Source organism: Mandrillus leucophaeus, unplaced genomic scaffold (genome assembly GCF_000951045.1).
Source record: "Mandrillus leucophaeus isolate KB7577 unplaced genomic scaffold, Mleu.le_1.0 Scaffold1325, whole genome shotgun sequence".
NCBI classification, from domain to species: domain Eukaryota; kingdom Metazoa; phylum Chordata; class Mammalia; order Primates; family Cercopithecidae; genus Mandrillus; species Mandrillus leucophaeus.
Window position 1 is genome coordinate 62520 of NW_012101283.1, and position 11113 is coordinate 73632.

The window sequence follows — 11113 nt, forward strand, 5'->3', positions numbered from 1 at the left end:
GGGCGGCGCGCCGGGGCGGGCCCCTGGCTCGCTGACTTCCAGCAGAGCACAGAAGCAAGCCGGCGAGTCTCATCAGTAAAATGGGCCCTGAGCCGGGCGTTCTCCGAGGCTGAGGCCACAAACTGGTGACCGACCTCCGGCAGGAGGGAGCCGAGCCAGTGTTTCTGTTGGGAGGCACGGCGGGGACAGGCCTCTCGTCGCCTCGCCTGGGCACCTAGCGCCCTGGCTCTGGCCCCTCGGCCCTCAGAGCCAGGCCTCTGCCCTGGTCCTATGGACACCGGGCAGGGCGGTTCCTCTCCCCCTGGAGAGGCGCGGGGAGGCCTGAGTCAGACCTGGCCAGTCCACTGGCCAGGAGGCTCCTTCCAGAACCCCTTGCATCTGTGAGGCAGGCATGAACCTCCCGGGCGCCAGCGGTTCATCCCCTGCTTCCCGTGAGTGGCCCGTGATGGTGGTGGTCAGGGAAAGAGCGTGGAAGAGCTTGATCCTTTTAGGGAGACTCACTCATCAGGACTCAGGGCTCCAGGAAAGAGCAGGCTCCTGCTTGGGGAACTGGGGAAACCTGGCCGGAGGAACCTTGAAATACCAAGTCCTTATTCCCTGGCCACACTGTGTGAGCCGGGGTGCCCAGCAAGCAGAAGGTGTATTTGTCTGCCAGCCACCTTGGGAGGCCGCTGGTCAGCGAGGGCTTGACATGGTACCAAGTGGGATGGGGCTGGGGCCAAAGAGAGGCCTCCTGGGAAGCTGTTGATGACATTTGGGGGCCTAGAGGGAGGAAAATCACTCAGGGAGGGACCAGGCCCCTCAGCCACTCTGTTCTTGTTTGCCTTCTCCTGATACCCCTTGGCTTGGGTCTCGGAAGCTTCAGCTTAAAGGCTGGAGATGAAAAAGGCCAAAGGTCAATAGGGTTGGTGGCTTCAGGCTACTGAGGGACCTGTGATTCCCAGCAGGAGACCTGAAGAGCCAGAGCAGCTCAGGAATGGAAACGGCCCCATTTGGCACTCTTAGCACTTGAAGAGCCCCGCCCAGCCTCATGGAACCTTCCATCCACAAGGGCACAGGGGCAGATTTGGACTGTAACCCAGGTCCCTGATGACCAGCCTGCCTTTTCCACAGTGAGGGGTGGCTCTCATGGTGGCTGTCCCTCCCCGCAGGAAAACATCATGAAATCCAACATTGACAAGAAGTTCTCTGCGCACTACGACGCGGTAGAGGCAGAGCTCAAGTCCAGCACCGTGGGTGAGCAGGGTGCGGGTGCCCCTCACCCGGGCCCCGGGCCACTCTTCTGCTGGCCCTGTGACTACCTTGCCCCTTGTGCCTCCTTGCTTCAAAGGTCTTGTGACCCTGAATGACATGAAGGCCAAGCAGGAGGCTCTGGTGAAGGAGCGGGAGAAGCAGCTGGCCAAGAAGGAGCAGTCCAAGGAGCTGCAGATGTGGGTCCTCTCGCCGCAGCCCTCAACATGGAGCTAGTGCTCACGGGGTCCCGGGGCCGGTCAGGCTCTTTTTGCACCCTGGGGGGAGACCCTGTCTCCTGCCTTGGGACAGGGGTAGCATCTAGCTTGCGATTTGCATTTCTCTCTCCTGTCTCCTTGGGTCCACGCTCACGTCTTCTCACCATGGCGGCTTGGCTTCTTTCTGACCCTCTAAATGCAGTGGGTCCTTTCCCTGCATCTGGCGCCTGAGCAGCCTGCATTCCCCCCATTCCTCTCTGTCCTGCAGCCCCTATGGCCCTCTGTGCTTGCTGTTTGTAACAGAGCCCTCACCCATGAGCTTGAAGTGATCCAGGACAGCAGGACCCCTCTGGGGCACTGGGGACCCAGCCTAGGCTGGGCAGGACCCACATAGGGCACACAGGTGGTTCTGGGTCAAGGAAGGGGCTGGGTCAGGGTTGGGGAAGGACATGGTGTGTGATGGGGCCACCTGCACCTCGCTAGGAAGCTGGAGAAGCTTCGAGAGAAGGAGCGTAAGAAGGAAGCCAAGCGGAAGATCTCCAGCCTGTCCTTCACCCTGGAGGAGGAAGAAGAGGGAGGCGAGGAAGAAGAGGAGGCGGCTATGTATGAGGAGGAGATGGAAAGGGAAGGTGAGGGCTGGCTTGAGTCAGAGCCCCGCCCGTGGCCCCTGGGGAGGGGTCCCCAGTGTGAGAGGCTGTCAGCAAAGCTGATGCCCTGTCAAGATGGCTCCAAAAGCTGCCCTCCAGAGGCACCATGCACAGTAGACCAGGGAGGGGAGAAGCTGGTCTAGACCAGGCTGGCTGGGCACATTTTCTGTGATGATGGAAATGTTAGTCTGTGCCTCCCAATATGGTAGCCACTTGCTGCAGGTGATTTGTATGACTGGGGCACTAAATGGTTAATTCTATTTGATTTGTGTCAGCGTAAATGTATATAGTCACAGAAATTCCGTGGCTGCTAGTCAGACACTGCAGGTCTCAGCTGTGAGAACAAGGGGCTGTCAGGGAAAGCTCAGGATGGCTGGAGAGTGAGAGTAAAGCCAGCCTAGCTGCCATGTGTGCCACATACCTGTGCTGTGCCTGGCCAGGGCACATAGGGTGCTGTCCCTCTCCTGGTGGAAGTCACGGGTCACCATGCACTGAAGACACTACTCAGGGTTACTGCTCTGCTCAGGGCCCACGGGGCTAACCCAGGGGTCAGGGAAGGAGGGGAGGGTTGAGTTAGGCCCTAAGGATGAGGGGAATTGCATTAGCCAGAGAGACAGGAGGGGTGATGAGAAAGTATATGCCAGAAGTCCAGCGGGAAAGAGTGGGCACGTTTGAAGATTGGGAGCAAGTTGTGCCACGAGCCCCTGGAGGGTGTGGTGGCAGTTCCCCAGGGAATGGCGGAGGGAGAGAAGTGAGGCGGGATGGCGCTGTGTGGCTGTGGTAACAGTCTGGGTGCCATGGCTTTGAGGGAAGTGCGGGATTGTGGGGAAGAAGAACCTGCCAGCCACCTGCCATTTGGGTTCTATGTTCCAGCAGCCACAGTAAAACAGAAAAAGAAGCAAGCAGGATTTTAGTATTACGTTGTATTTCACCCAGTGTATCCAAAATATCACCATTGTGACACACGCACTAGCTGTAGTGCTCGGGTGCCGTGTGCAGCGGGAGCTACTGGTTTGTGTTTGTGTGTTTGTTTTGATTGTTGTTGTTTTGTTTTGTTTTTTTTTTTGAGACGGAGTCTCGCTCTGTCTCCCAGGCTGGAGTGCAGTGGCCGGATCTCAGCCCACTGCAAGCTCTGCCTCCCGGGTTCACGCCATTCTCCTGCCTCAGCCTCCCGAGTAGCTGGGACTACAGGCGCCCGCCACCTCGCCCGGCTAGTTTTTTGTATTTTTTAGTAGAGACGGGGTTTCACCGTGTTAGCCAGGATGGTCTCGATCTCCTGACCTTGTGATCCACCCGTCTCGGCCTCCCAAAGTGCTGGGATTACAGGCTTGAGCCACTGTGCCCGGCCTGTTGTTTTTGAGACAGTGTCTCCCTGTGGCCCAGGCTGGAGTGCAGAGGCGTGATCACAGCTTACTTCAGCCTTGACCTCCTGGACTCAAGGGGCCCTCCCACCTCAGCCACTTGAGTAGCTGGGACTACAGGCGCTTTGTATTTTTATATTTTTTGTAGAGATGGAACCTCGCCATGTTGCCCAAGCTGGTCTCGAACTTGGGAGCTACTGGCGTGGACAGTGCAGGCCTGGGGGAAAGGTCACCCTCACTGTGTATCACTGGGGCTTTTACAAAACACTGCTTGGTGGGCTCTTCCCTCCCCCCACAGGCTCTGTTTAGGGGGCCCAGCCATAAGACCCTGACATCCATTTTTGTAAAGCTCTCCACATGATTCTAATCTGCAACCAGGCTCCAGAATCTCTGCCCTTGAGCATCAGGCTAAATAGTTTAGACTTGCCTTTGTTTTTTTTTGTTTTGTTTTTTGTTTTTGAGATGAGGTCTCACTCTGTTGCCCAGGCTAGAGTGCAGTGGTTTGATCACAGCTCACTGCAGCCCCAACCTCCCAGGCTCAAGCGATCCTCCCACCTCAACGTCCCGAGTAGCTGGGACTGCAGCTGCGCCACCACACCAGGCTGATTGTTTTGAGCTTTAGTAGAGACGAGGTCTTGCTATGTTGCCCATGCTGGTCTCCACCTCCTGGGCTCAAGCGATCCTTCTGCCTCATCCTCCCTTAAGTGTTGGGTTGACAAGCGTGGGCCTCTGTGCCCGCCCTAGGCTTGTCTTCTAGATCAGCTGTTCTCAAAGTATGCTTGGGGGACCCAAGGCGTCGGCCGTAGCAAAATCATTTTCATAATAATGCTATGGTGTTTGGCTTCCTTTTGTTCCAGAGATCACCACGAAGAAGAGAAAACTGGGGAAGAACCCAGACGTGGACACAAGCTTCTTGCCTGATCGAGACCGTGAGGTAAAGGTTGCCTGGCCCTGACCCCGGCCTCGACTCCAGTCCTGGTGAATACCCTTGCTCAGGGAGCCAAGCTCTGCGTGCACCCTGAGCAGCCCTGGGCCTCACCCGTCTGCCTGCTCCCTCTCCCAGGAGGAGGAGAATCGGCTTCGGGAAGAGCTGCGCCAGGAGTGGGAAGCCAAGCAGGAGAAGATCAAGAGTGAGTCTTTGAGGAGTCGGACGCGAGGGGCCCAGGAAAGCTGAGCCCCAAGGCTGCTCTTGGTGGGGTGGGGGTGCCTGAGTCTGGAGACCAAGAGGCAGCTCTGCCTTGTAGGCGAGGAGATCGAGATCACCTTCAGCTACTGGGATGGCTCTGGGCACCGGCGGACAGTCAAGGTAGGCAGCGTGCAGCCTGCTTCCTGCTCACCATAGGCCCAGCCTCCCTTAGGTTCCTTGGGAAGGAACTGACCTTCCTGACTTGGGAAGCCCCAGGGATCCTGAGGATAACAGGCTCCGGGACCTGGCCCTCTGGGGAGTGAGGCCCAGGCCTGGCTGAGGCTCTGCAGTCTCTGGCAGGGCCGTCTGGGCCTCTGCCTTCTTGAGAGCCCTTCTGCAGGCTTTTGCCTTCCCTTCCCAACTCCTGGATTCCCGGATGCAGATGCGAAAGGGCAACACCATGCAGCAGTTCCTGCAGAAGGCGCTCGAGATTCTTCGGAAAGACTTCAGTGAGCTGAGGTGCGAGGTGTGCCTGTGTGCATGGTGGTGTGTGTGGCACCTGTGGCTCCAGCCCGGGTGCCGGACACCCAGTGTGATGTGGCGCTGCCTGGGCAAGGAGGCAGCGTGCTGGGCACTATCCTCCCAAAAGATGGGGTCAGGCTCCTCTTCCCTTCCCTCCCACCAGAGAGCTTCGCTGGGAGCGCACTGCCTTGCTTCCTTAGTCCGAAGGGGGAGGGTGCTGGGTGCCAGTCCTGGGCTCACTAAACCATGGAGCTTCCCTCAGAGCCCACTGGCCGCTGTCTCGCAGCCCCAGCGCAGGCTCTCCTGGGCTGGCTGCCTCCTCCCTCCATAGGCAGGGGTGCTGTCCTCTTGCCCACGCCCTCCTGCCTTCCTCCCTCAGGTCCGCAGGGGTGGAGCAGCTCATGTACATCAAGGAGGACTTGATCATCCCGCATGTGAGTCCCTTCAGTCCCAGGACCCGCAGTGGGTGCTGCACCCTGGGCTTTGGCTCAGGCTGGTGGGGGTGGTGTGTGCAGGCGGGGGGTGGGGGGAGGGGCCGAGATGGGCCATCAAGGCGCCACTTTCCTGCCCTTGGCTCCCAGCATCACAGCTTCTACGACTTCATCGTCACCAAGGCACGGGGGAAGAGTGGTGAGTGCCCCCGGCCCAGCCACCCCCATAGCACCTTGCGCCCGATATTGTCACCGGGGCAGCAGCGGGACATTGGGCTGTCTGCTTCTCTCCTGCAGGGCCACTCTTCAACTTTGATGTTCATGACGATGTGCGGTTGCTCAGTGACGCCACTGTGGAGAAGGATGAGGTACAGCATTGGGGGCCGTGTTACGGGGAACGGGTGTCCCTGGGCTGTGGAGGAGAAACTAAGGGAAGGGGAGGTTGGCAGGCGACCATTTGCCCTCTTCCTCCCTTAGTCACATGCAGGCAAGGTGGTGCTGAGGAGCTGGTACGAGAAGAACAAGCACATCTTCCCTGCCAGCCGCTGGGAACCCTACGACCCTGAAAAGAAGTGGGACAAGTACACGGTGAGGAGGGGCTGGCAGGGACCCCTCCCAGGTGGGGATGGTGGCCAGTCCCTGCTCACCCCTCGCCTTCCTTGTCTCCTCCACCCACCTTGTCTTCACACCAGATCCGCTGAGCGTCTGGGAAGCTGCACAGCCTTGGCTCCTCAGCTCCCTCAGCATGCCCTGTGGTGTCCCCGGGACTCCAGGCACCTGCTCCCCTGCGACCATGCCAGGCACGTTGGGAGGAGGATGGCAGCTGCTCGTGTCCTGCCCCCGGCACGTCAGTGACTGCTTTATTCTTTTCCAATAAAGAAGTGCACATGTCAGAGCTGGAGCGCCTGCAGTGTGAGAAACCATTTGTGTTCGGACCAAATTCATTTGTCGTTTTGACCATTTAAAACTGTACAATTCGGTGGCATTTAGCACATTTGCCATGTTGTGTAATCATCACCTTGGTCTGCTTCCAGGACATTTTCATCCCTCCAAAAGGCCCTGTGGCCATGAGCAGGCTCCCCGCTTCACATCCCCCTGCCAGGCTCTCATCTGCTTTCTGTCTCCATGGATTGGCCTGTTCTGGACGTGTCATGCGTGCCTGGGGAATCTGTCACCGGGGCAGCCCCACCATTCCTGAGGTGTCTTTGTGGCCCTGCTTCTTGACCATGGGCACCTGTCCTTGGGCGGTGGTGGCTCTGGTGGGTGGGAAGGGGGTTCCTCCCCAGGCCTCTTTCCCAGGCCCTTGGACTCCTCTTGAGTTTCCTGTAGGGGACATGGCCGTCCTGTGGCCACCCCTGCCTTCCTTGCTCTGGGCCGTCCCAGCACAGTCGGTCTGCTGTGGTGCCCTGCGCTCAATACTTGCCTGCCCTGCCCTAGCTAGCCCTGCTCAGACAGCCCTTGGGGCAGGATCCAGATCGGGGATGGGTCCAGGACCCCTACTCTGCCATCTCAGCAGCTGGGTTCCCCAGGTTCCATTTGGCTAAGCTGAGGCAGGCAGGCCTGGCTCCAGGAGGCTGAGAAAGGCCAGCTAACAGCTCCCTGTTTCCTCCCCTGGCCTGAAGCCAAGAAGAAAGGACCGAGGATAGCCCCTCACTGGTCAGGAGCACCTCAGTCCTGGGTCTGGCCTCCCCTTCCTGGCAAATGTGGAGATCTGATGGCGCCCGACAGTGCAGAGGCCCAGTGTCTCATTCAGCGTGGCCGGGAAGTAGCCATCTGGCATCACTAGGAATAGAGATGAGGGTAGAGTAATGTACTTTTTCTTTCTTTCCTTTTTTTTTTTTGGAGACAGGGTCTTGCTCTGTCTCCCAGGCTGGAGTGCAGTGGTGAGATCTCAGCTCACTGCAGCCCCCACCTCCTGGGCTCAAGTGATCGTCCCGCCTCAGCCTCCTGAGTAGCTGGGACTACAGGTGTGCACCACCACACCCAGCTATTTTTATGTACATGAAAATTGGAACAGAATTAAAAAAAAATTTTTTTGTAGATATGGGGTCTTAAGAGCTCTGTTGCCCAGGCTGGTCTCGAACTGCGGGGCTCAAGTGATCCTGCCACCTCAGCCTCCCAAATTGCTGGGATTGCAGGTGTGAGCCACTGTGTTTGGCTGAGGAGGCTATTTGATGCTCTGGAACTGGATAAGGTCACCAAGGATCAGTGTGTGTCAGGAGTGGTCACCTACTTTGCTCACCCGGTCCTCGTTCCTGGGGGCTGTATGTGTAGACAACAGAGAGGGAAACAAAAAACCAAAACAAAATGTAGGAACAAGATGAACTGGCCTTTCTAGCATGGGGACATTTAAGCTGACATCCAAATGACAAGAAGTCAGCCATTCTGATGCGGGAGGGAGCGTTCCAGGCAGAGGGAACACCAAGTCTGGGTCAAAGGTGAGCTGGAGGCTGGGCACGGTGGCTTACGCCTGTAATCCCAGCACTTTGGGAGGCTGAGGCGGGTGGATCACTTGAGGTCAGGAGTTTGAGACCAGCCTGACCAACATGGTGAAACCCCATCTCTACTAAAGATACAAAAATTAGCTGGGTGTGGTGGCAGGTGCCTGTTAGCTCAGCTACTCGGGAGGCTGAAGCAGGAGAATCGCTTGAACCCAGGAGGTGGATGTTGCAGTGAGCCGAGATCACGCTACCACATTCTAGCCTGGATGACAAGAGTGAAACTCCATCTCAAAAAAAAAAAAAAAAAAAAAAGGTGCGCTGGGCTGGAACAAGGGGAAGGAGGAAGCTCCAAGATGAGGGGCAGGGCTGGATGCTACCCTTTTCCCTCACCTTCACTGTCCAGCAGAAGCCATGTATTCAGGTGGTTCCCATGTCAGCATGGAAGCCAGTTCCTGCAATGTCCCCAACAGAGATGTGCTTTTCTTCACTGCCTGTTTACCTGTCCTCTTTCTCTAGACAAAGACAAGCTCCTATGGCTGCCCCTCCTGGCCCTCACCTTTCTCACACGAAAGGTATTGCGCTTGCATGCTGTTCGACACCGTAGTGTCCATTAGTGATATATCCCAATAGTTGGCATCTTTCCACATGGGTGCATAGAGACCCTCCTCATTCTCTCTTCAGCTACAAAGTCGGCATAGCAGATATTGGCTAACTCCACTCCCTAGGGCCTGCCCACTTGGCAGCCCCACGGGCAGGATGAGGGCCGGCTCCCCCAGCCTTGCCCACACAGTGCCCTCACTCGCCGCAGGGAGGCGTATGCCAAGCTGAGATGGAGACATGGTTTCTCAGCGTGGGGTTTTGTTTCTTCTTTGTGTTTTTAATTTTTTCAACTGAGGAAAAATTCATATAACAGAAAAGTAGCCATTAACCATTTTAAAATTTACAATTTGGTGGCATTTGGTACATTGCATTGTTGTGTGACCATTGCCTCTCTCTACTGGAACACTTTCATCCCCAAAAGGAGATCCGGTGGTTATTCAGCAGTCTCTCCCCATTCCCCAGCTCCCCAGGCCCTGGCAGCTGCTAATCTACCATCTCAATGGATTGGACTGTTCTGGAAGCTTCACATCAATGGAATCATACAATGCATGACCTTTTGTGTCTGACTTGTTTTTCTTAGTATCATGTTTTTGAGGTTCATCCATGCTGTAACATGGTCAGAATTCCTTCCTTTTTATAACTAACTGAGTCGTAGTCTGTTGTCTGTGTACACCACATCTTGTTTATCCATTCATCCATGGATGGGCATTTCACGTGTTCTTACCTTTTGGCTATTGTAAATCATGCTGCTATGAACGTTCACGTACAAGTTTTTGTTTGATCTTAGTGTGGTTTTTAATTTGTATTTCTCTTTTCACATGTTTAAAAACTATGTGCATTTTATTTCTCCTGCAAAATGTCTATTCCTGACATTTGCCCATTAATTGTATTGTTGGTCTTCTTGGGTTTTTTTTTTCTTTTTTTAAATAGAGACAGGATCCACTATGTTGCCCAGGCTGGTCTTGAAATCATGGGCTCAAGTGATCCTCTTGTTGGTCTTTTTTTATCTAGAAATCGGTCGGGTGCAGTGGCTCATGCCTGTAATCCCAGCACTTTGGGAGGCCGAGGCGGGCAGATTACCTGAGGTCAGGAGTTCAAGACCAGCCTGGCCAACATGGTGAAACACCGTCTCTACTAAAAATACAAAAATTAGCCAGGCGTGGTGGCGGGCACCTGTAATCTCAGCTGCTCAGGAGGCTGAGGCAGGAGAATTGCTTGAACCTAGGAGGCGGAGGTTGCAATGAGCCGAGATCGCACCACTGTACTCCAGCCTGGGTGACAGAGCGAGACTCTCTCAAATAAATAAATAATATGTAGAATCCTAGGTACCTTCCATATATGAGGGAGAGTACCCCTTTGTGTTAAATAGTGCAAATACTTTTCCTCGTTTTTCATTGATTTTATGGTGTTTTTTAGACACGAGAAGTTTATGTTTAGCTAGTTGGGCTCTTTTGTCTTCTATGCCTTCTGGGTTTGAGGTCATAGTTAGAAGGTCTTCTGGAAGTCAGTGTTATAAAGGAAGTGATTGGAGGCTTTTACCAGGAGCAAGACGTAATCTTGACTTAAGTTTTCCAGTTACTCTTGTAGCAGTGTGGCAAAGGGACTGGGGGAGGGCAAGCATGGGAGTCCAGTGAGGAGGCCACCACAGCCATCCTAATGAGAGACTGGTGGCTTGGACCAGGGTGGGAATAGAAGATCAGCTTCTGGATAGATTTTGGGGGGAGAGGCAACAAGATTTGCTGAGGAATAGGACATGGTGTTTGAGAGAAATAGAGGAGTCAAGAACTCCAAGACTTTGGCCTGAGCAAGAGGAAGAACCTTTACTAAGATGCGGGGCATGCGAAGAGAAGCAAGTCTGGGGTGAACAATGAAGGCTTCGCTTGTGGAAATGGTATGTTGAGATCCAAGCAGAGATTTGGATCTATGAACCTGGAGCCTGGAGTTCATAGGAGAGCTTGAGAGGATGGAGTGAGAAATTGCAGAGCTGTCAAGACAGACATGATTGATGCTCTGAAACTAGAAAGATGGCCAAGGGAATCAAAGGGTAACACCTGTGCATCTGGTCAAGCCAATGGATGAGATGACAAAGATGGGACTAAGGCCAGGCGCGGTGGCTCACGCCTGTAATCCCAGCACTTTGGGAGGCCTAGGCAGGTGGATCGTTTGAGCCCAGGAGTTCGAGACTAGCTGGGCAACATAGTGAGACTCTGTGTCTATAGAAAATACAAAGGTTAGCTGGGCATGGTGGCACACACCTGTAGTCCCAGCTACTTGGGAGGCTGAGGTGGGCGGACCACTTGAGCCCAGGAGGTGGAGACCAGCCTGGGCAACATGGTGAAACCCTGTGTCTACAAAAAATTCAAAAATTAGCCTGGCGTGGTGGCATGCACCTGTAGTCCTAGCTACTTGGGAGGCTGAGGTGGGAAGATTGCTTGAGCCTGGGAAGGCGAGGCTGTAGCGAGTGGTGTTCATGCCATTGCACTCCAGCCTGGGTGACAAAGTGAGACATTGTCTCCAAAAAGATCATTATACAAAAA

General features: G+C 55.0%; 1 protein-coding gene across 1 annotated transcript; it reads left to right on the forward strand.

Moving 5' to 3' along the window:
- Window positions 1-639: 639 nt before the first annotated feature.
- On the forward strand, window positions 640-6458 carry FAM50A (family with sequence similarity 50, member A). The gene is made up of 12 exons (XM_011972967.1): window positions 640-1236; window positions 1331-1430; window positions 1932-2077; window positions 4314-4390; window positions 4520-4586; window positions 4701-4762; window positions 5025-5101; window positions 5484-5538; window positions 5686-5734; window positions 5833-5903; window positions 6013-6123; window positions 6228-6458. The coding sequence occupies exons 1-12, from the start codon at window positions 1161-1163 to the stop codon at window positions 6234-6236; spliced, it is 900 nt and encodes a 299-aa protein (XP_011828357.1). The 5' UTR covers window positions 640-1160; the 3' UTR covers window positions 6237-6458.
- The last annotated feature ends 4655 nt before the right edge of the window (window positions 6459-11113 follow it).